The 25,840-nt window shown below is 41.5% G+C and overlaps 1 protein-coding gene across 4 annotated transcripts in view; it reads right to left on the bottom strand.

The window, feature by feature from the left end:
• The window catches only part of dnm1a (dynamin 1a), a 101,255-nt gene that overhangs the window by 59,673 nt on the left and 15,742 nt on the right, over window positions 1–25,840 (bottom strand). For all 4 annotated transcript variants that reach the window (XM_066712861.1, XM_066712863.1, XM_066712860.1 and 1 more), the window contains exons 2-7: window positions 11,827–11,900; window positions 4,801–4,950; window positions 3,813–4,016; window positions 2,787–2,885; window positions 858–1,018; window positions 222–364 (exon numbers count right to left, since the gene is read on the bottom strand). In XM_066712861.1, the coding sequence (XP_066568958.1) occupies window positions 222–364; window positions 858–1,018; window positions 2,787–2,885; window positions 3,813–4,016; window positions 4,801–4,950; window positions 11,827–11,900 (831 nt within the window). The remainder of the gene's footprint in view (window positions 1–221; window positions 365–857; window positions 1,019–2,786; window positions 2,886–3,812; window positions 4,017–4,800; window positions 4,951–11,826; window positions 11,901–25,840) is intronic.

Raw genomic sequence — 25,840 nt, 5'->3', positions numbered from 1 at the left:
ATACTTGGAATCATTCTTAATATCAAGGCAGTGTGTAAAGATCCAGGCACTTTATGTGTGTTTGAGAGATGTCTGAAGCTTTTGCTCAAGGATAAAAATCTGTTCTTCATTTTCGAGAGAGGGGGAAGCGTGCCACAGTCCAGCAGGTTTGATTCTAATGGCTCTCCAGGACCCAGCTTGCTCCAGGTTTATTGGCCGCACCGGGAAAAGGATGGACTCACTGTAGCAGGGCCTTGGTTTTGCGAGAGGGGTCGTCTGGGCGGAAGTTCTTGTACTCTTCCACCTCCTTCTCGATGGACAGCAGCTGACTCTGCAGTTTGTTGCGTAGGCCTGGCAGGGTGTCTCGAATGTGGTTGGTCAGTTGCTGTGATATGGGGAAAGGGAGATGGCTTTTACAATTAAGGCCTGTGCTTGTGCATTACAGTCATTATATTTGCAAAGGTCTATCATTTAAAATCTTTTCTTTTTGGGCTGAATTCACAGCTGACTGTTTTGAATATATTATACTTTCAGACATGGCTGTATAGCAAATCATACAGATTACACACAACAGTAATGAATCTTCTCAAAAAAATATTTTAAGATGGATTTTCAGTAAGAACTCGTATTAATGTCTCCAATAGGCTATTGCTCAAGCAATACATTAAATAAACAGTGAATGACCATTACATACCCCATTATATCACCTTCTGATTTTCTCTGTTTTCCCCAAGTTATATTTATCAGTTATTCCCTTTTATACATTACTGGTAACACTATGCACAAAGTTGATAAACACATTTAATATCACTGTGATCATACAGATATGTGTGCATCTATTTAACAGTGAAAATGGTCCTTTTTATACTGTAGTTCACCTGATTGAGCACTTTCTGCAGGTAGGGTGTGCCCATACGGTCTGCTATGTGCCTGTAACTGGGGTGAGAGAGAAAGAATTTCCTCTCCGCTGCCAGCGCTGCCTGGATGTCCTTCTTGCCATCAATGTCCTTCTGACTGCGGTTCACTACCCCAATGTATCCTGTGTGAACAAAGCACCCAATCAGATTGTGCGCTGTCATAGACCACCCATTGGCAGGAGGCCCAAAGACCCAACATCCTTAACGTCACATTCCTGTAGGATGAGTGAAATCCGGTTTACACTGGGAGACAGATCCTTAGAGACACAAGTTCACAAATATTCTGCCTGAGCCTTGCTTCCCTCACTGTGCGTGTATCATCTGGCCCTGATCCAGTGGCTGAACGGAGGGAGCTTTCACCATCCCTCAGCCATGCTGAAATTTGCACGTGTCATCTGAAATTGTGTCTGGCGGTTATGAGACAATTCATTATTCACAATTGCAAGGTGTGAATCCGGTCGTCCGCTCAGGATGTCTTCCAGAGTCAATCAGGAGCTTTCAAGTGTGACAACAGAAGTAACAGTGATATTCCTCAGAAATAATGTAATGCCCACTTCCATTTGGGTACTAATCCAAATCCCAGTTTTGCTCCATCACTCAACAGAACATCGGAGGAGGCCGTGCCGACTGACTAACACAAGTTTATCTGACTTTGCTATGTTGTGAAGCTGCTTTCTTTTTCAATTTCAGAGGACTCCAGGCCACAGCATGTGTTTGCAGCTCTGGTGGGCTTGTATCAGATACAGATACAGCCCAGAGTTCAGTGGCAAGTGGGACAAAATACACCAAAAGTGTGGCGTGTTTAAACAGCAGGAGCCTCTGTTAAGGATTTAATAAGGAACGGTGGTTGGAAGCACATTTACACAAATATCAGAATATCCTCAAAAACATCCTCACTATGTATAAAAGAGTTATGCACGGGAGAAGAACCATGTCTGGGTGGGGCATGGCAGCCATCTTAGAGCCTCAAATCACACCCCCACAGACAGAACCGGGCTGCAATGCGTGATTTGTGATGACGATAATTTTCTGAAACCAAAAGGCAAAGATGAGAGAGGAAGCAGGAGAAGAAAAAGATCTGCCTGTCTGCTATCACACATTTAACTCAAAAAGCTTTTACACGGAAATTAAAAATGAGACTTTCATTAAAAGGTGACATTTCACCCATGACCCCCCTCCAGACAAAAAACATAATCCCATTTCCTCTTCCGTGCAATATGTGAATGACATATTTCAGCTGCAATGGCAAATATGTTTAATTAGAGAATTTAAGAAAAAAGGGAAAGAAAATACTGAGATGATTGAAGGCCGGTGACACAGCATCTCTGGGCATCAACCCAACTCTGGATTGAGTGGAAAAAACAAAACAAAACACATCAGCAGTTTCATTAAAGGGCTTCCCACAAATATTTATTGCAAAGATCAGCAACATATACAGACCAGAAGGGAAAAAAAGTGCTTTTTTTCTTTTCTTTTTTCCAGATGTGTTACAGAAAGCTAAAACCGGACATGTGTTTGCTTTTTCCGCTTCTAAATGGAAAATTCTTGTATAGTCCTCAGCATGACCTGTCCTGACTTAACCAGCAGGGGGAACCAATGGGAACTAAAAATAAAAACAGCAAAAAGAAAGAACTACAAGTCCCACACACTTAATTATGCAGAAAGTGATGTTGTGTCAGATTGAAAAAGTGAGTCTGTCCATCTGCTGGTTATTGAGCACGTCTGGGAGAATGGAGCTAAACTGTTTAAGTACTCGAATATTTAAATTTCATCCACAAATCCCAAAGTCTTTGGAAGGAAATTAAATAATGTGCAATTAAGTGTTCTAATAGGGTTGGTCGAGTAAAGAGGGAAGGGAAGAATCAGAGCATAATGATGTTCAAAAAATACCTCTGCGAAGTGGCAGCAGCTTGTTCTCCAGGATATCGCGGGCGTCTGTCCCTTCGTCCATCAGGTCCAGTTTAGTGATGACACCAATGGTGCGCTGACCTGGAGACAAACACATACATGTTGCAATGAGCTGTACATCTCACTGCCTCTCTCTTTAAGACCTCAACTTTAATGGCACAAGATTCATTAACTGTGATAATAATACACTGGACTTGTTTATGTACAAATATTAACAAACTCTTATTTTTCATTAGGTGAATATTGTAACATTTGAGAGGGTAACAAGACACTCTGTATAGTCAAACACACTCGCTCACACTGCTGTCCACCAAGATTTTCCACAAATCTCTGGATCAAAATGTGATGATATTTTCATGCCTAACCTGGGCCATAAACCTAAGGGAATGGTGACTAAATGGAGTCACAGATAATTTAGGCGGGAATATGGGAATGGTAATAGACAAAGGAATGTCACATATTATTTAACTGTGTATCATTAAAGCATCCTTATCTTACAACACTGACACAGATGTGTCTTTCCCCAGTATACAAGTATAGTAACTGGAACATTAAATCAGATGATTTCGCAAGAAGGTTTGCATGTAAGAGAAGGTGGGATTAGGCAACTCTAATGGGAAAAATAAATATTTTAGATTATACAGATATTGTTTGTGCTTTATGTCTTTCATATACCAAAATTACCCCTTTTTTGGTATATTTAAAACCTGTTTTAAAGCAAATCCACTGTATATTAAAGGTATACGTTTGCTCCTTATGGGAATGTGACAGGTCAGCCCTGTCATTACACAGCTGTTGGGGGTCGGGACTGCTGCCCATCAGCGCTAACAGGATGGGTGTTCTGTGGTAATGAGATGCAGATGTAGAGCAGTGGTCAGTCGCAATCAGTGCTCTCACCACAGCTGTGTCTCACCTTATTTAACCATGCTGTTCTGTTCTAGAGCTAGCGAGAGAGAGAGACCTTTCTTTACCTTTCTAATCGGTGAGTGCATTTCAGTGCTCTCCTACCTTGCAGATCAACTTCTTTGGCAATCTTGAGGGCGTCCGAGTTGGCGAGGTCAGAGTTGGCAGGTGACACAGCCAGGAGAAGGCAGTTCTCCTTGGTGACAAACTGCATGATCATGTCTCGAATCTGGTGCTCGATGTCGGCAGGCTGGTCTCCAACTGGCACCTTGGTCATCCCGGGCAAATCCACCAGGGTGAGGTTCAAAACTGGGCCACGAGAGAGAGAGAGAGAGAGAGAGAGAGAGAGAGAGAGAGACAGAGACAGAGACAGAGACAGAGAGACAGATTAATAAATAAATGCTGATTATTGAATGCGACCAGTCCAATCAGTTTTCCACTGAAGCAGACACCAGCGATGTTGTGTTTTTAAAAATATATTCAGAATCACAATTTGGTTCTTCCTTAATGGCAATCAAGCCACACTGTAAATAGAGAGCCCGATTACAGCACTGTGGCCCATTTAAAATGCTGAAATCATACAGTCAAATTAACAACTACCAGTGGCAGCTGCTGTGGGCTGCAGTAAAATAATTAAAAATATATCACAGCATCAGTTTTGTTTAAGGGCAGCATGAAATTAAATACATACCTTTATGAAACAATGTACAAAACAAATAAGTGACTAGGCATTATATGAAGAGACCCCCATGCTAAAGAGGTTAATTCAACCCTGACTGTTCTGCTAAAACTAAAAAACTAACAAAATACAAAACTGTAATTTTTATTAAAGTAATAATCATACAGCTTCAGAATCAGATGGAAATGAACCTGCCTACATATAGTTGATTTTTGGACTTTCCTTCCAATGATTTGTTGTAGGTTTGAAACTTAACAAGGCTAAATAAGCTAAAACGTTTGTCATAGCTGCTATAAGGGTAACTTTTCAAAACATTAACCTCAAAGCTCAGTGTGAATGAAGGCTCGATGCCAGAGTGGATGCAATGCTGGGACACAGACTGCGTGGTTCCCTGTTACAGTGCTGGGCGCATACCATTTGGAGAGTAGACCCGCAAGTTGATGGGTACAGGAGAGATGCCCTTATTTATCCCGGTGACTCTGTCCGTTTCGGCATCGATCTCCTGTCGCACCTCATCGAAGTCAACGAATTTCTTGCCTTTGCAGTGCAGGAACTCGGCATACTCTGAGAGACAGACAGAGAGAGAGAGAGAGAGAGAGAGAGATAGAGAGAGAGAGAGAGAGAGAGAGAGAGAGAGAGAGAGGGAGAGAGACGACAGGTCAGGGACTGTGGAGTGAGAATGCTAATGGAAGTAAATGTCCAATTCCATCTGAGACTGAGAACAGGAGGTTGAACAAACTTACAAGCAACATAACAGACACAGATTCACTAGGACTTTTCAAAAAATGACTTGTTGGGGCTCTTGGACCAATAGGTGACTAGTGAACTGAGAAGCAAGATGAGGCAAATTCCTTTGGCTCCCTAGTTCACTTATATTCTTAATTGCTGCCTTTAAACAGTTTATCTGGGCTAGTGAATCACAGTAGGATTTCTCAGTGACCTTTTTTTACGATCATTATGTGCAATTACTCTTCAAAACACAGACATCCTTCTGTGTCTTGTCATTTAAATAGATTAGTGCCTGTTCACACTCTGCAGATGTGGTTGCCTAGAACATATTTCAATCAGCTGGCCTTTCATTTCACACAAAAAATATGGTACAAATACTTGATTGAGTCACTGCCCGAGAGAAAGAATTTAATTCCGCATAGGCAGATGGCTATCAGTGCCTCATTTGCATAGTCAAACACTCCATGTTTAAGAACCCATCATGCACTAGGAGAGGTTAATGACCCATTTCGAATGGCCACACAGCCCAGGTTTGGTCAATGCTGTGCCGAAAATGCAGTTTTCGTTGCCTTTGGCACTGTGTCAATCAGTTTCAAACCTGTGTTACTCCTTGTGCTGTCTTAAATCCTGGCCAAGACACTGATATTGACTGAAGTTCAAGTTTGTACAATACTTAAGCAGTGGAGAGATACTAAGAGGTAACAAAGGAATCCCAAGCAAATGTAATGAATCTAATATTCATTACATTTACCTGAACATTAAGACTTCATGGGGTGATAGAACTGAAAAAAGTTGCTGAGACATTTCTTAAAGTATGCCACGATATACAGAGCCACACATCAGCTTTGCCACTCTCAATCGAAATCTCATAGACTCTGGGTCCATCTGCGATAAGCATTGATAAGCCGTATATTTATGTATCTTTAAAGACGCTTCCTGTGTCTATCACACTCAAACTATCTATTATGTTGACAGGAAAGAAAAGCTCTCAAGCCCTAAGGAAATTGATTTCCTGCTCCTTCGCTATCCTGTGTGTCCAAGGTTGTAGTGACTAGCTGTAGAGATGGACTGTAACGAAACTGAAACAACGATTAGAAGCTCAGAAAAGAATACACATTCTCTCAGTGTTTGTAATATTATGTGCTCTTTCTGTCATAAAAGGATATTTTTGTGTCTGTATGTGTTTACATCATTCTGAAATTCGGAGAGTTCGCTGTCAATGTTGGTTAAGATGACTTGAGATGTCCTGACCTTTGTCTTTGGGTAAAAAGCACACTTCTAAATGGCTGTGTCAATCCAATTAAGTGTAAAATGTGTCACATATGTATCGCAGAAGGTGACAGTGCTCCTTATTATTTATTATCAATGTTTTATTACTATTTTTACTTCATTTGTTTTGTATATATAATTTGTTTATTCACTGTTGGCTTCTTATTATTTCCTTCTTGTGTTTTGACAGTTTACTCTAATTGTATTGTATGCACTTGTGTTAATCACTTAGATTTTTAGTGAGCAAATCACCAAATAGGCACACTGGTGGCAGCGGAAAGAGCGAAGTGAAGACAAGATGGACTGGTATTTTACTCAATGGGAGCCTGTTCTGACACTGACTGAAGTTATGTTATGTGTTTCAACTGATGATGGCAGGAGAAGGAAACTGAAGACACAATAGACTTTAGAGTAGGTAATAGAGAAGATATTTATTATAACTGCTGCTGTGTGTTGCTGCCTCTGCTGTGATCCAGAAGTGCTGCGCTGCGGGCGATCTGAAAGAGAAAAACAGCATAGGTTATTCACCAGGAAAGTCGCTTGAACTAATTGGCACTTACCTACAGCTCGGGTTGACGATGGCATCGGGGCTCAGTTACAGAGGAGACCAGAGGAGTCTTTTCACTTTCTGTAGTTGCTGCTTCTATTATTTTTTGGGGAGTATCTAAAGTATTGTATAGGTAGCTTTTAGCTTAGCTCTTTTTTCTTGAAGATCTGTTTATCAATATTTTAATAAAGGCGATTTTATATAGGATTCGTTGTAATTTCCCCCGTAGAAGCAATTTGCACAGACTCTGTGCTCTGTGTAGTAGTGATGGTACGAAATAATAAGTGTACGTTTGTTTTGATAATTACCTCTGTCCATGGTGGGCGTCTTGAGATCTTGGTCCGAGCCTGCGTGGGGAGCCGTAGAGTGGGTGTGTGAAGTTCCCCTCATTTAAATATTGGGTGACATATGTATGAATGGTATATGTACTCTGGGGTCCAAATTACGGGATGTATGGACAAGAAAGTAATAGTGGTGAAACAGGAAGGATCAGTAAGAGATATGAAAAGATACTTTCTTGATAGAAGATGTACCAGGGGCCATGATTTGCTGTTTTATTTTACTGCAGACAATTCTTCTCTGAAAGAAAAGGGAGATGTACAGGAGCAGATGTACAGTCATCTCTTTAGTGATGCAATGCTTGGGTGTGGCATAAGTGGGCAAAAGTGCAGACCGATCTCCTTTGTTAAGAGACTTGGAGTGGGCGGAGATCAAACAGGTCAAACTGCAGCAGGTCAAGGAACACTGCTGACTGCCACTTTCTTCACCGCAGTCCTCTGCTCTCTCTGATCTACACGGCTGCTTTTGTGAAATGGAAAAGACAGTCTGGAGCCCTTGAGATCCCCTCCAGCACGTTGTGGTGTCAATTCATGTCCTTTAGAAACAGCAAAAAAGGCTGAAGTCTACCATGTCCCAGGTATAATAATTTGAGGCATTTACGGCACTGACTCTTTTCTCTCTTTTCATGTCAGCGTAGGAGATCCGTGTTGAGATGCCAATCACCTCCTTAAAGCCCCTGAAAGGAGCTTAACAGACTCACTCTGGTTTTAATCAGCGTGCTGTTCCCCCTCCCCTCACCAAGTGAACCTCGGTTAAACGGCTGCACAGTGTAAGAAGAAGCTCTCGTTACCCTGCAGAGCTACAGCCATGTATATTTGTTTTAAATGTTTTTGCTTTGACAGTCAGAACCTGAATCGCTTTGAACAGGAGCATCCGAGTCAATAAAAACAAAAAAAGGCCCAGCATCAGCAAACTGTTTAAAGCTCATTATCCAGGAGTCTCGTGGGGGATGTAGCAATGGAGCTGCTTCAAAATAATAGAGGAGCCCTGCAGGCACCTTGACTAGGCCTTCTAAAACCAATATTTTGAGTGTCTGCTTTATGTATGTGTATTTGTTTAGGTGCTCTCACAGGCCCTATCTGTGAGGAACAAAACCTACCCATAAACCTCTGTCCCTTAAGAATGACTATAATAATAGCTCTGTCCATTACAACACAGGGGGATTGAGTAAACTATACTTAACCATATCTTCTCCGTGTATATAAAGGACAAGCAGACAAATCCCAAAATATGTTGTGTTCAAATGTCCACTGAAGCTGGTTTCTTATATATGGTACATTGGTTTTGCCTGCTTGTTTAGTTTATTTATCTGTTTTTGCAGGGTTTTGTCGAGGCAGGCTTTCTTTGTTACCGGTGATTTAATTAATAAATCGACTTAACAGCCTTAATTACAGCTTTCAAAGCAGACCCAACCAGACAGAATTGAAAAATGCACATGATTCTGAATTGTAAAGTAAAACCATTGTGCACCCACACACTTTCTACAGCAAAGCTTTGTAACACAAGATAACACTTAATGCGGTGTCACATCCTGTATCAGGGTTGAACAGGTACTCGGTTATCAGGTATTCATTAAACCGACAATGTACCGCATGTGATTCAGAATGAAGTAGAGGACTTCGTTGTAGTCCAAGACTGGACAATAAAGAAATACGTCCTTGCACTCGTTTTACTATGCATTGGCACCTCATAGCTTTCAGGTATTGTTAATTATATAAAGCCTATCCCTATACATTTGGAGATCTATTGAAATCTTATTTATGGGGCTCAAAATAAAGTGTTGTCATATTGATAAGGACCCCAGAGCATGTCAAAGCATTGTCCATCAGCTCAGTGTATACCATTTTCTGAGGACTTAAGCGCCTATCCATAAGATGTATCAAAGCGATCTTTCGATTGTGTTATTATTGGAGTATTTAACCAACTACTAACAATACTACACAACTCCTTCTCCTATTGTACCACGTCTATGTAAATCAGCACCATTGCAGGTTGCTTTACAATACATGTGTCTCCTGTGGCAAGCCCTCACATTGAGGAGAACCTAGTATTTTATTTTTATAATTTATTTCCCAATATCTTGTTTAATCTCCGCAATCTTGCTGTCCACCGAGCATTAGATACTACACTAGATGGCAGTGTTGACAGAAGCAAACAGTCTAAGAAGGGCACATTTTAAAACGGCATCGAATTCAATGCACAACTGCTGTTTTCTCTCTCGGTACCAAAGCCAGCACTCCTATTTCAAGATGCACATCAAAGGAGCACCAGAGTCATTTAGAGTCTTGAGACGTCCAATTGAAGTGCTGTTTGAATCTGTACCCATTTGCAACAGATGGTTATTGGTCTGAACTGGGTCTCTTGGCTCCAGTTACAAGGAAAACTACTAGAGACCTAGCACTCCCAATCCATATCGGAGCCAAAGGAGTCTCATTAATGTCTCTCTTGTTATCTGGAGTGCTATATATAAATTAAAGAAGTTAATTAAACAAGGGTGATACAGACACAAGCATAATGCCCTGTAACTAGCTGCTAATTCATAATAATTACCTAGAAATTAATTGACACTGAATCGGATGGTATTTACCTCCTATTTGCTATAATGATGGAAAAAAAGCTTCATGTCATAAAGCATTTCTAAATTAATGGTTGACCCTGCTAATTTCAACTGGGTTAAATCGAATCTTCCTCCTATCCCCCCACTGCAAATTTCACTTGGTGGTGATTTTGTATTTCTTTCATATTCTCAGCTGTGCATCTACCAACAGTACTGGGTTTTGAATAGGCCAGTTCTGAATTATTTCATGGCTTGGTTTTTAATGTAAAACCTTTAATTTGTTTCAGAATAATCAGGCCATTGCAAATACATGTATTAAACTGATTAGGATTTCATGGAATACATGTTGTGTGAGATTTTAAAATGTTTACCATGCTTACATTATTATTTAACTGTTAATCCAATCAAAATCAAAAGGTTTGGTATTACCTGAGATTAGAGTATAGCACAGTGTAGTGACTTGAATATGCATAAAAGGCACACATTCTGTTTTTAGATCAAAGTATAAAAAGTAGTTGAAGAACAAGGTGTAAATCTGCATTTTATTCTCACTGAGACAGATTATAACTCTGTGATATTAACAAAAGCATATAAGGATCTTTGGAAGAAATGGTGGCAAGTGCAGTATTGAGGTCTGATGCAGTGAATATTACAGTTATCACATCATCTGGACTATCTGTAATACAAACAATTTTGCTAACACATCCATCAATTCTGATTAACACTGTTCAACTACATTATCTTAGTTGCTTTTTATCAAGCAACAAAGATTACCAACAATTATAAATTTTTATGTAAGCAATCTTTTCCTCCAGAAATTATTGTATAATTAAAGAAACACATTAAAGATTATTTCATGCAAAACTAGCAGGAGTTAAATCTACAACCCCAAATCTATGAGAATGAATCTCACAGAGTACTACGGACAGCAAGGCCTGTGTGGGACTGACACAGGAAGAAAAGGCCTATCCTGTTCAAATGCTCTGAATACACAGAGAAACAGGCGGGGGGCTGGGGGAGGGTTTGTGTGTTGGGGGGGGATGGCACGTGAGTGGTGTGTAGCAGTGGCTCAGTCCAGCTGCGTGCCCCAGCCAAAATCGACAGCTAATTCAGCAGCTCATTCAGTGCAACAGACAACAGTAGACAAAACCAGACTGTGTGTGGAGGCTGCTATGCCCATCTCCCGGATCAATAATCCCTTTGTCAGATCCGGACAGCTCAGGCCCAGCCCCTGCCAGCCAGAAGGCAAGGCTCCACAGCAACCAGGGAGTAGCACCCGCGTCCCCTCTCTGAGGAGGCACTGACACAGCTGGGGGAATCCCTGCTAGCACAGCCTGGAGTGTACTGGGTGTCCACTCGTCCTAGGCTTTCTGTAGTGGCTCTCCTAGTTTTTAAATGAAGCATACATAAGAACATAAGAAAGTTTACAAACGAGAGGAGGCCATTCGACCCATCATGCTTGTTTGGTGTCCATTAATAATTAAGTGATCCAAGGATCCTATCCAGTCTGATTTTAAATGTTCCCAAATGTTCAGCTTCAACCACATTGCTGGGGAGTTTGTTCCAGATTGTGACGCCTCTCTGTGTGAAGAAGTGTCTCCTGTTTTCTGTTTTGAATGCCTTGAAGCCCAATTTCCATTTGTGTCCATTTGGTACACCTATCCCATTCCAGGATAGTGTTATATTCTGCCTTTCATATTACCTGTTTCCTACAAAAGCTTATTAGCACCACAAAAAAAATTGTGTTAATACGAGATAAGTTTGCTTTGAGATTCACATCATTCTATAGGAGGACTAATTTCCTTAGTGAAGACAAGTTATATGATGCACTAAAGGTGACTGTGGAAATAAATGTACCATAACATAGGCTGTTAAATTGTTTTTGTATCTCATTTCTGTATTTATTATTAAATGAAGGAAATGTAATAAATGCAGTGAGTAGGATAGGACAGGTCACAACTACACCCGGCCGCTGTCTGTGAAGGAGTCGGACAGTTACCTGTGGGAGAGTTGATGAGCTGCAGCACAAGGGGACGCCTGGTGACGATGCCAGATCCACGGGGGAGGAAGTCCCTATGAGAAACAAAGGAAGAACATCATCAGACAGTGAAAATGAGGAGTGCGGTATAATTATACTTTACAAAAAACCTTGGTCATCAGTCCAGAAACCTGAAACTGTTAGATGGGAACAAATGACAAGTTCTGAAATGTTTTACAGACGTCCAGCTGGTGAAAGCAGTGTTCTGCAGGCTCTGAGTCAATCACACAGGTAACTATCTTGAATCTTTGGCACAGAAACACTACAGGCTCAATTGCTCTATCTCCCAGTTCTCAAGAGACTTACAATGTGACACTGTCATGTCTGTTTCCTAACGCTGAGCACATATGCCATTTAAACCAGGAAGTAGTAAAGGCACAACACTGGCACTGCATACTAAAGGACAGTGATTTGACCAGCTGCTGTCATGGAAACTGGTCACATGGTTTAATTGCAGAAGACTATACTATGTAAATAAATGAATAATAATAATTTGCATGAGCCTTTTGATATGGTATAAGAAGTAGGCTAAGGTATGATCCATCCATTTTCAAAAACACTTATCCTGGTGAGGGTCACAGGGAAGCTAGAGCCGATCACGGCAGGCATAGGGCGCAAGGCAGTAATACACCCAGGACAGGACGCCAGGCCATCGCTGGTCAACACACACACAGCAATTTAGCATGGCCAATTAACCTAACCTGAATGTCTTTGGACAGTGGGAGGAAACCAGAGTGCCAAGAGAAAACCCAAGCAGACACATGGAGAACATGCAAACTCCACACAGGCACCCTGAGCCAGGACTCAAACCCATGAGCTGTGAGGCAGCAGCACTAACCACCGCGCCACCGTGTGCAGGAGGGTTCATTGATAAAAAGATGAATAGATGAATCATGCCTGTGTAATATGTTGAGTGATTAAAGAGCAATCATTGATTGATTAATTTAGTCTACTCATAGGCTGAAGCAAAAAAGAAAGCTAGCAAGATAGTGGAGAGTAATTCAAAAGCATATGGTTTTGAGGGAGAAACACCCAACATTTTATCATAGTTGAGGAAGAAGGATGAAAGACTGTAATTTGTATGATTCCCTCCTCAGTGCTTCCCTGTCATGGCAGTATTTCAATGTTTCACATCATTCGATTGACAGGTAAGTAGAGTTTTCTTTGTATTCAATGCAATATATTACATGGGGCAGTACATTTACAACTATGGACAAAATGTAAGTGTTAAAAATGTTATATTCATTTCACTAAATTAAACTGAAATAAAATTGCACTCAACTCAATATTTTGTCTGCTGGTTAAACACTGTGCCCTTCTGCCTTGAGAACCTTTACTAACCTATTCATAGACATCTATAGACATAGACAAGTAATATAATTTATAGTAGCTTGTTAAATGCTGCAGGTGTCAGCTAAAAGGCTTCCATTGCATATTAAAGCAAAAGGGAATGATTGAGTGATTACAAGAAAATACCTTACAAAAAACCTTGGTCATAAGTCCAGAAACCTGAAACTGTTAGATTGTCAGGCGTCCTCTTGTGCATTGAGCTAAAACCCCACGCAACGTACACTTAGGACAGCTTCATTCTCTCAGATCCTTCCACAATGCTCCTTTAAGAGTGCACTACCCTATGCTGCTGCAAAGCCCTCTTAAAGATGGTAAAGGATCATTGCAGTTGCAGTCCTTTACATGTATGTGAAGAAGTTACCAACACAAGATTTATTTCATATGTGCAAATCAGCTGACACTCTTGGTAATAAACCATTGTCCCAGCATGGAGCTAGATCACGGTGGTGTTGGTGGTGCCATCGTTTGAATGCTTCTAGGAACCTATCAACCCATGGCAGCAATTCATATGAATCTTGATGCTGAGAAAAGTGTATAGGCCAAATATATCTCAGTCTAATAACATTGTTGACTTAAGGCCTGCTTGATCTGTCAGCTATTAGAATTTGCTGTCTCTTAGCATTGCAAGCCATGAAAAGTACAGAATGGCTACTACAGCCCATGTCTTCATGTCAAAGTGTGATTAGTGGTTCAATTGTGACATTATTGAGATGGGATCCTTTGATGGTAGTGGAAAACACTTTATGAACTTCAGTTTTAATATCCACATCTTATGTTGTTTTTAGTTTTAACTCCCAAATACCCTGAAACAGACTACGTACAGAGAATCATCTAGAGAATTGTATTGTGTCTTCAGCTCTGCAAATTGGGACTGCAGTTTCTGGGAGTCCATTTTGGGATAGACATTTATCCTTAGGAGCACAACAGAGGCAACCCAACAGATGCCAAAGAGAAAATAAAGAAAATAAAAAATAACTTAGATTTTCAGACACATTTAGAGGTGTTTCTATGAATAGCTTATTCCTCAAAATGCCAGCTTAGACTGAACATGTTTGAAGGCTCAGTGCCTGCTGCATCAATAAAGCTGTTTCAAAGAGATTCAGCACAATTCTTCTCTACTTTGTTGGTTGTAACTATACATTATAGCAACATTTCAATCCACTTCCTTTTCCGACACAACCAGAGTGATGATCTGTAAGTGTCAGCAGGGAAATTGGGTGGAACAGTAGGACCCAGGCTGTGACCTCAAGTGAAATTCAATAATGTGTTAAAGCACCAGACAGAAACAATGAACCACCTTGCTTGGCATGTACATAGCTGGATGTCTAAGGGGAGCATTAGGTCTCAGAAAGTGTTGGTTGGAGTCCTGGGTAATACATCAAAGCCTTGTCTAAGTGGGTATTCCCTTCCCTGTATTCTTCTGAGCTATAGCACACAACCCCTCTGGATAATATGCTGTGTAATGGGGGTCTTTGTGTATATGAATCAGCTGTAGTGACTCCACACCGCTGGTTTCTCGAAAGAATACAGAAATACTGCATTCATCCACATTGGAATTCAAAGAAGAGTTAGAAGGGAAAAAAGGCATAGATGCGGAAATGTGATATTTAACTTCCTTGAATGAGTAAGCTGATATTGTGCCATTATGAAGTGTTTCCCATGGGTCCCCATAGATGTGTCCTCCATCCTTGACCTTATGTTAAAGATATATTGCCAATTTGAAGCATGGAGGCAACAAGGTCCCTATATCAATGGGACAAAACTAACTGAAGGGACAAGTTGGGTTTAATGGCTCTTACTGTTTGTAATCTTTCCTGGCATGTTCAGGAGGCACACTTTCTCAGAAGGTACAGTCTTGTGCCCCACCATTTTCTGCTTTGACACCTCAGTCTGGCAAGCAATGTGGAAGAGTGTTTCACCCGCAATCATTCTGCCCAAAGTTAGAGTTCAATTCCATTTTAGAGGAAATGGGTTGGCTTCTGTCAGAAGCAATGCATAGTAAATCCCCAGAGACAAAAGCAAACATTTCAGACTTGCCTTAATAAAGGGCTTAGGGCCACAATCCAGCACACAAAGCAGCTTTCCTACAAATGACGTTCTCTCCTTCATGAGCTCAACTAAATGTTTCCTTTTCTCAGACATTTCTGATCTCAGGAGAAGGTAGGGAGGTATTTGGAGAAATGGGGTTTAATGAAGTCATAGGAACTTTTCCAACTTCTTTAACTTCAGAGCCTATAGATGAGAAGATATAACATGGATTCTGGGCTTTTATATTTCTATTGGAACTGCTTTAGGTTTGACAGAAAAATAAGAAACATAAGAAAGTTAAGAAAGTTTGCAAATGAGAGAAGGCCATTCAACCCATCGTGCTCGTTTGGTGTCCATTAGTAACTGAGTGATCCAAGGATCCTATCCAGTCTGATTTTAAATGTTCCCAAATATGATTTATCCTTCCTTCATATATGACTAAATAAAACATGTAGCTATTCAGATTGTCAGAAAATGCTTTCTCAATATGTTTGAATGAAAATGGTGTACACTGATTTTTGCCTAAAAAAGGTAGTGGGTGCAATTAATTTACGCCTTCCTTTTTAAAAGGGTATTTGCAGGTTTAATTTGTGAAATACAACTATCTACAACTATCATTCAAAAACCTGTCCATCAGGACAGTGCATATAATTGCCTTGTAAAAAACTACTTAAACATATAATAAAGCCCTTAAAAGTACAGACAACTGTTCATCAATATGCAGCACACTATTTCTAGGCACTATTTCTAGAAAAGCATCCTGCATTTTGTGATATGCCCTCTATTTGCATAATCCTTATTAAAATGAAAGTTAGACAGCCTGGTTGAAAGTAAATTTCCTCCAACACAATTCTGATTAAAACACATTTCATATTCCATCAGGCTCTGTTACAACTGGAATGCAAATGTTTTATCGACTACAAAAGCTGAATTAATGCTAAATGCACAAAACCAGCTGCCGGCCAGGAGAGGGGCCAAGAATGCAGGTGAGTTCAGCTCAGAAGAAAGACTCTGGCTCTTAAGCTCTCTTGTCAGGTAGAGCTGAATGCCAGTCTCTCGTAATGCCTTAATTCTTATTGTCCGCGCCTCTAATGGAGAATAACAGCAGGGCTTTTGAAAGAAGCCAGCAGAAAGGACATGTACTTTGGTAGCAAAGCCCTAACAAGGCTGGAGAAAAATAGCTTTCAGGCTACAAGCACCAACCCTGTACAGGACTAAGTGGTCAGGTCTTATAATAGCATTTCATCTGGCTTTTCTATAGCAACTTCTGAGCCTGGGGAAAAAAAAACACCACCTCACACAGTATAAATATATATATATATATATATATATATATATATATATATATATATATATATATATATATATAAAACACAAACCCAAATCCTCTCCCCGCTAGCATAGCTTTGTCGTATTAGCTGAGGTTCAAAGATTTTCACTTACCAAAATTATATTTTTTCCCTCTTCACAGTTGTCTCCACTCTGGTTAAGCTCAGTTAAAATCCTAAGAAGAGATGCTTTAAAAACCTTCTCCCTTGCTCATTAGATTGACCAAATCCTTCCAAGGCCCTCATCAGTTTTGCGGTTACATACTTTTTGATAATCAGACATTACTTTGAATCTGAGGAAGCTCACTCTATCCTGCCAGGGGGGTTTCAAGGATTGAAGATAGCCAGCATGCACAGTCAAGTTTTCCAGAGTGAAATACAGTATATTGTATTCTTTACTTTCCGTGCTAAAACTGATAGTCCCTTTCACAGTTTAATTTGAAGGCTTCCATGCAGAAAGCCCTTCAAAATAGGTGAAATAATTACTGGATAAGAAAATATATAAGGAATCGATTGAGCTCTCTGATCGGACACAGTGTGTTCCCTTCAAGTGCTATGCCAGGCCGAACATGATGGTTGTCACATCGCGATGAAAAATGTTATTCTGAGAAGAACACAATTCTCAATCTGGCAGCTGTGTGTGGAACAGGGTGCCAGTGTTCCTGAGGCAAGTGTACATCTTGTGTGTGATAGAAACGCATACATATTGTTGAACTGGCTCACAAAATAGGAAAAGCCATGCTCTTAAGGAGGCTGGGGCTGGTCACAATCACTCTGTCTGATTGTGGTCAGGGTTGTGGCAGCACAATCCCAAGACTGTCCTTATGTCTTGCATGCACAAGGGTGTACAAAATTGCCTTTTAAGAAAGGACTTTATTTCAGTGCAGATGACATGCTCCCAACAGGCTAGCAGTCTGGTTTCTCTACCCAAAACAAATCAAATGGTCAGCTATGGGCTGATTCTTCAAACTCCTTCTGTTGATCGCTGAACTTGTTTGAAGCTCCTTTTACTCCGAGCTGTACAGTAGCCTATTCTACCTACATTTCTATTTAACAGATTCCTTTCAAGCATCTCTTTGCTATAAATACTTAGCCCAGACTACTTACACAGACAGCTGTGTTTTTCAGCCATGTGGGTAACCGATAATGACCAAAGGGCCAGCTGGTCAGTGGCTCTTATATATAAACGCTGATATGTGCAAAATCTTGCCCTACACAACATGCTCCTGTGTACATGCAGTTAATAAATTGGTATTAACTAGGACTTCAAGATGACAAGGAAGTCGGGAAAAAATACAATTTTTGTAAGTGGAAAAAACACAGAAAATAATTAGTTGTGGTCATAATCACCTCCCAGCTTTTGTAAAGTTGAAATTTGTTTGTGTGAAGAAGTCAAGCAACTGTTAAAGAGTGAAGTGCTTGTAACTGTGATTTTTGCAGGACCTCTGTCTCGTGTCACACATTACACAACACGACACAGATTTTCCAACAGCATTGAGAGGGTGAACAGGATAGTTGCCATTGGGTTATCACGCATATATCTTTGAGTGTTTTATCTGGTATGTATGAAGCTTCCTCTCTCACATTTGCTCTCTCGTGCACTTCCAGGTCATGAGCAGGAAGCAGGACCTGTGACCTGGTCGCTTTCTGGAGGTGGCAGCAGGGAGAACGCTGGAGGAAAGAGGTCTGATTCCACATCCTGCTGAGTAAGCCCACTGACATGCCATTGGGTACGTGCCCTGCTTGAGACATAGGTCTTGGACATTAAAATAGAACAATAACAGCTATTAAAAGGTCATAGCAAAAATAAGTCAATATACAACCTTTCATCCTTAAAACAACAACATTAATCTTTCACCAAAACAAACCAAACAAAAAATCCTACAGACAATATACAAGGTACATAGATCTCCCGGTTTACTAGCATTGTCAACATAATTCTAATCCATAAGCATTCTGTTCCTTCAGTGCAGCTGTTTTACACGTGACAGTATCCAAAACAATATTTCAATGTCTCTGTCTCTTAACTTATACTGCTCCTGTGCTGATCTGTGAGTGTCTTTGGTTAGACAAATATAAAAAGCGTCAATAATGTCACCTGGGTCTGCAGCGTTCATGGTGTGTGTGGCTGTAGATTTAATGTGTTTTGAATCAATTTGTGCAGTGCGGCCTGATCCTGTTGTTTGGGGTCATCTGGGTTTACTCCGCTAGACCCTGCCTCCCACAGAGACAGCTGGATGGAGAGGCCAATTAATGGTGCCGATTGTTCATTGGAGGGACAGATTCATTTACAGACTGGCCTGAGACAGCACGGTCTTTGACAACACTGGCCACCAGATGACATGACCCCTACCTCACTACTGGGACACTAGCAATGCTCGAGTCCAGCTGGGGAATACATCACTCTAAATGAAGAGGTAATTTAGCCACTGTAGACACACAGTGACCACTTTCAATAGAGCCCATACTGAGTCATGCAAGACAGGCCATCAAAGGAATACGATCGAACTATTTAATCTGATTTAATTTGAAATTTATCGGCTCTCCTGTTGCTTGTGGGGTTATTTTTACACATACTAATTTACTCTAACCCTAATGAACTATTCCACTCTGATCCTGAGCTCACATAGCCAGTGAATGCAGCACAGAAGCAACACAGTGGTTCCCAGTGGTGTAGTGCTGTGCCACCAAACACGTGGCAGCTAATATCCTTTCCCACCTTCCCATTGCTGCAACAGATGTACCCACAATCATTACAAGTATGCTGGGAAACTGGAGACAAACAAACTCAAAAAGATACTTAACGGGTTCAAACTACAATGTTCATAAAGATTTGTATTCATCATATTCATCAATAGCTGTATAGAATATGTGGTGTCTTTTATACTCTTTTATGCATTCCTTCTGCTCCATGCATCCAAAACCTTTTCACTCCCTCAATACTGTAGCGGTAAAGCGGATGAGCAACTATCTCACTTTATGCCTAGTATGCATTATTAGTGGTATATGACACTGTGCTGATTCAGATTAACAAAGTACTGAAGTCTGTGCTAAAGGCAGCAGTTGTGTGCTGTCTGGGCTCTCCAACAGAAATGTAAGGCCTTATCTGAATTCCAAAGCAGCACATTTCCCGGACACAGAAGTAATACATTCATTACATAATTCCTTATTCATAGTTACATCATGAAATCACGACACAGGGAAGATGCTAAAAGGATGCTGTTAATGGATTTTCCTTTAATCCGTGCGTGCTGAAGAAGATCTATGCATGTGGGAGGCATTAGGCAATGGTAGCCTCTAATATTTATAACTTAAAACAAACAAGGTATATTGAACGAAGCTTTGGTTACAGAATGCAAAACCACACCATCTACCAGCTATACTGTCAATTGTTATTTTGCATGATGCAGTGCTATAGTGTTTCCTGTAATGTAAATGCATATAAGTGAGGTTGAGAGGGTGGGTGTGGCTCATAGAGCCCCTGTGATGTGTTGCAAACCTGTGTACATGCAGACAGTACTATGTGTGGCATTGGGCCCTCCAACATAAAGCCTCATGTATGACTTTGAGGCAGAGTACACATGATGGCGATCTTGTCATTTCAGCCTTTTGATTATGTAAAGAAAACACACAAAAACACAACAAAGTACTGATGTCACTCGTGCGTCTCTTCGTTTTTCCACATGATGCAGCATTCCAGGCCTTTCTCAACACCGGCCTTGTTCTGCCTCCTTCAACAAGTGCCCTGGTCTGCCTGCCCTTCCACAGTAAGAGCTCCTTGTGTGGGATCAGTGGGTGGCACTTCAGCTATTGTCTCACCACAGACAAACAAAGGCTGAGTGTTTGATACAGTCTCCAAACGACCACGCCAGGTTCCTAGGCCCAACTGTCATCCTCTGCAGTATTTCACTGCTTGAGGTCTACAGGGCTGGGAAACCAGCCATCTGCCATTGTTACTCAGCACTTACATCCTCAGCAAAACACAAAAAAACTATCTGATCCCAAAATGTGCTATTAAGTAATAAAGGAGCCAAACTGAGCTTTGCTGTGTCAATCTCAAATTAAGACAGAGAGAGATGTATGTAAGATCAAATTATAAACCTGGTCTGGAAGTTCTTGCACTCTTTTTCCACCAGCCTACAATTTAATCTGATAACCGTGACTCCTCCTGAGTGCATACCTGAGATAAAGGGCAGGTTTCAAATGAAAAGGAAATAAAACATGAAATGCATTATCAGCAGACCAGTCCAAACACTTTGAACACTCCTGTTTTTTCCACAATGATCGCAACGTGGCCCGACTTCCGGTTCAGCTACAACACAGCCGGGGTCCCGCTCCCCAACCGGGCGCCACCACACCCGCCCCCGCGCTCAGCGATCTGCCACTCAGGCGAGTGATGGCATGATTTCTGAGGTCCTGGATATCCACCTCTCCCCAAGCCCCTCCGTCTCCTCCTCCAGACATACTGCTGTGGAGTCAGCCGCACTCCCCGTGCCTCCCGCCCTGTCCACTATGTCCAGGCACGCCCCCACCTGTGCATGTGAGTGACACGGGCCCGCTCCTTTTCTCCCATGTCATCGCTGGGCCCCTCCTCGCCCGGTTGTCGGTGCTGGAGATCAGGCTCCACGGACAGGCAACGTGATGAGGCCATCCTTGATCTCAACAGCAGGATGGACTAAATTTGCGCCCTGTAGGCCGCACAGGGAGTGCTCCTGTGCTGCGCGTAGGCTGCATGAAGGTTCCTGTTGCCACGCCATAGATGTGTTATGTTATTATCCAGCTTGGGTACTCTGAGTGACTAGTGTTTTATGTATTGTGTTGTACACATTGGGTCTGTGGTCTGGGTCTGTTGGATCAGGGGTCCACTGCCACGTTATTGCGCGGAGGTCGCACAGATTGCTTGATTGCCCCACGCCTATATATATGTATTATATATTACACTGTGCCAGAAGTTGCACTAGTAGAGCCGCCGGCCTTGCTATGGGAAGCGGAGGGCGTAAGAGTTGACCTCTGTAAGCCCCGCTTTATATATGCTGATTACAGACAGTTTCCAGTAGAGCGCAACTATGGTCATCACTCCTGGACGGCTCATGTGTGGCCCTGAAAAATGTTTACTGTCTGGAGTTGTTACTGAGGCCCTTAACAGTATGCCTTCGGGCCGGTTCCCTTATCAGCTCGCTGCCTCCTCCCTTGCGACAGTCTGGTTATACAGTAACCCCTCCCCCTTGGGCAGTGCTTCTGACTTGAAAGATAACAATGGGTTGCGAATGCAACCTCGGTTATCTGAAAAAGGAAGCACTGCCCAAGGGGGAGGGGTTACTGTTGCGAGGGAGTCCTAGCTCCTGGCAAAAGAGGACAAACCTGCGCTGATGTCACGTTTTATACAACAGGAAGTGGGAAGGGACCTGTTCTGAGTGACGAGCGCAGGGGCCAATGGCAGCTTTGATAGAGTGACGTTTCAGATCGGGCTCCTATGGAAGTACGCAGAAACCCCTCCCCCTTGGGCAGTGCTTCCTTTTTTAGATAACCGAGGTTGCATTCGCAACCCATCGATTTAGTTTAACTTATTCTAATTAGAGTTTGAAGTGAACTCTGAACACCTCTTCTCTCTCGCCTCATTGTTCTCGGAGTTGCAGGAAGAAATGCATCCTCGTCAGACCAGTCCAAAAACATCAGGTAGAGATGCTTTAAAAAATCTGGGTTATTCTTTGATTGGTCAGTCTATAAGACCCTTGCTCACACCTGCAGCCCCCTGGGTTTCGCCCTGCCTGGGACAGATGGCTGTATCTCCAGGATCCTCTCCCTACCCCCCAAACCAGCAGATGGGCCTGCCATATGGGACACACACACCGGCCCTGTTCAGGGGCTCAATTAAACACTATTGATCTGGGAGCTGGTGCTGTTCAAGAGCACCAGAATATAAGCTTTCTAGGAGAAAACGCAATTAAAAACCACATGAGGAAAATTAACTGCATTGATAGCAAACACAGTTTATTCTTGTTTAGTGTGAGCTTGCCAGAATTACAACAGAATATTAAAACAGCTTTTGTCCAACACATGACTAATGTATTAGGTAACAATTATGTGTTACGCAAATTTGATATCCATGTCCATGAATTATATAATTGCATAGAAGTCCATCACAAGGCGTGTAAAGAATGTCATTTTTTATGGAACACGAGCAGCACTGTATATTAAATAATATCAAAGTGTATATTACTTTAATCAGTTGCAGGGATGAAAGCAGTATTTTGTCTCATATTACAACGACCATGTTGTATAGCCTTGTACACTCACCTAAAGGATTATTAGGAACACCTGTTCAATTTCTCATTAATGCAATTATCTAACCAACCAATCACATGGCAGTTGCTTCAATGCATTTAGGGGTGTGGTCCTGGTCAAGACAATCTCCTGAACTCCAAACTGAATGTCTGAATGGGAAAGAAAGGTGATTAAAGCAATTTTGAGCGTGGCATGGTTGTTGGTGCCAGACGGGCCGGTCTGAGTATTTCACAATCTGCTCAGTTACTGGGATTTTCACGCACAACCATTTCTAGGGTTTACAAAGAATGGTGTGAAAAATGAAAAACATCCAGTATGCGGCAGTCCTGTGGGCGAAAATGCCTTGTTGATGCTAGAGGTCAGAGGAGAATGGGCCGACTGATTCAAGCTGATAGAAGAGCAACTTTGACTGAAATAACCACTCGTTACAACCGAGGTATGCAGCAAAGCATTTGTGAAGCCACAACACGTACAACCTTGAGGCGGATGGGCTACAACAGCAGAAGACCCCACCGGGTACCACTCATCTCCACTACAAATAGGAAAAAGAGGCTACAATTTGCACAAGCTCACCAAAATTGGACAGTTGAAGACTGGAAAAATGTTGCCTGGTCTGATGAGTCTCGATTTCTGTTGACACATTCAGATGGTAGAGTCAGAATTTGGCATAAACAGAATGAGAACATGGATCCATCATGCCTTGTTACCACTGTGCAGGCTGGTGGTGGTGGTGTAATGGTGTGGGGGATGTTTTCTTGGCATACTTTAGGCCCCTAAGTGCCAATTGGGCATCGTTTAAATACCACAGCCTACCTGAGCATTGTTTCTGACCATGTCCATCCCTTTATGACCACCATGTACCCATCCTCTGATGGCTACTTCCAGCAGGATAATGCACCATGTCACAAAGGTCGAATCATTTCAAATTGGTTTCTTGAACATGACAATGAGTTCACTGTACTAAACTGGCCCCCACAGTCACCAGATCTCAACCCAATAGAGCATCTTTGGGATGTGGTGGAATGGGAGCTTTGTGCCCTGGATGTGCATCCCACAAATCGCCATCAACTGCAAGATGCTATCCTATCAATATGGGCCAACATTTCTAAAGAATGCTTTCAGCACCTTGTTGAATCAATGCCACGTAGAATTAAGGCAGTTCTGAAGGCGAAAGGGTGTCAAACACAGTATTAGTATGGTGTTCCTAATAATCCTTTAGGTGAGTTTATATTAAAAGGACCCTAACAGACCAAACAATTGCAGTATTTCTATGCAAACGCGTCTTCAAAGGCTGCATAAATATTGTAAAAAGCATTAAAGAAAACTGCTTTTTTTTATTAACCTGTTCAGCACAAAAAAGAAAGAAAATAATAAGTTTATTTTCCTGAACCCCATCAAGGCAATCGTTGAATTCCACTATTGACTGTGGAATGTCTGTCTTCAATACACCCACAACTTGTATGTTAAAACTTAGAACACTCCTGGATTTAGTTTAACATTTTGTTCTAATCTGAGTTTGAATCTTCTCTCTCCCACATTGTTCTCTTTGTTGCAGGATGAAATAAAAATGACTTATTTTTAATATCATAGTACAGCAGTATCATTCTTTATACATATTAAATGGGAATGCATACATTCTGAAGTTTCTGAATACGATTTTGCTTCTGAATCTGAGTTCTGTTTTCTTATTCATGAACTGTGATTAAAGACTTATTTATTTGGAAGGACAGGACAGTACAATCACCTGAAATAATTTGGTCACTAAAACAGTGAGAGCTGATTTAGAGAAATACACAGCCGTGCTAGACCCTGAAAGGTTTTGTTATAAGGGCTTCTTTCAAAGGACAGAACTAACCATGCTCCAGGCCTAATTAAAATATGATTATGTCTGCAGTGGAAAGCACAGTTTAGTTGTTCAGAAAATAGAAAATGATTATATTTGCTTTCGCTGCCTCCTTCGCCAGCATAGCATTAGTCCCCTTCAGGCCCAAACACCTGCCAGCAGCTGCAAAGGCTGTGAGTACAGCTGGAACTGAAACCCCTCTTTCACTCCCTGCCTTCCCTCTCTACCAAAAGCACAGAGACAGCCCTCTTCCCTCCCTCAAACACACCCACTCACGTGGCCTCAGGATAAAAAAATGGGGAAAAATCAGCTTTTCTCAACTGATTACAGGAGCCAGTCATTCAGACCCTGCAGATATCACAGGCCCCAGGCCGTAGGACAGCCTCCTACAGTCACACAGACTTATCAGCACAGCAGTACTAGCCACGGCACTCACACACAGATGGGGCAGAAACACAGAGGAGGAATCGTGAACAAAGAAAATCTCAGGCAAGACAGTAAAATCCCAGGCAAGACCGCTACCTACACAATCAAACACGTCTGGATCACCACTCGCATAAAAATGACTCCAATCATATTGTGGCACATGCATTGTGGCACATGGCATAATCAAATATGGGCTAGAAAAGTTGCAGTTTTTGCACAGAAACCATTATTGGTTACAGCTACACTTTCTGCAGGGTTTACTAAGAATCGACCAATTCAAAAGGCTACATATGTAGTTTTGGAAAATAATCATAATAAAAATAATTCCTGTTGTAATAAGGTTGTGTGTGCACACATATGTGTCTCTCTATGATTTCCAGGGGTACACAATTTTAAGCAGTGGACCTGTTTTTCCCTCTTTTTGGTGACACACTGTTTTTGGTTCCAGTTATGTTCTTGATTGCTTAGTTAGAACTAATTGAATGTAATAATTTGGTAAGTAACTGTGATAAATATAAAATGATATAAATCACTTGAATTCTCTAATTTTGTTTTAAACCTTTTTTAAAGTCTAATTAAGCCAGTTATTAGTTCAATTAAGAATCTGGGAGCTCAGTTGGATACAAACCCCTTCAGGGTAGTGGGGCCCCAGGACTCTGGCTGAGAATCACTGCTCTGGACCCTTTCTTCCTCAATCTGTATTGGTCACTGCAGA

The sequence above is a fragment of the Amia ocellicauda genome, chromosome 9 (assembly GCF_036373705.1).
Source record: "Amia ocellicauda isolate fAmiCal2 chromosome 9, fAmiCal2.hap1, whole genome shotgun sequence".
Classification (NCBI taxonomy): domain Eukaryota; kingdom Metazoa; phylum Chordata; class Actinopteri; order Amiiformes; family Amiidae; genus Amia; species Amia ocellicauda.
Note: the sequence above shows the minus strand (reverse complement) of the source record. Positions and strands in the feature narration are given on the sequence as shown.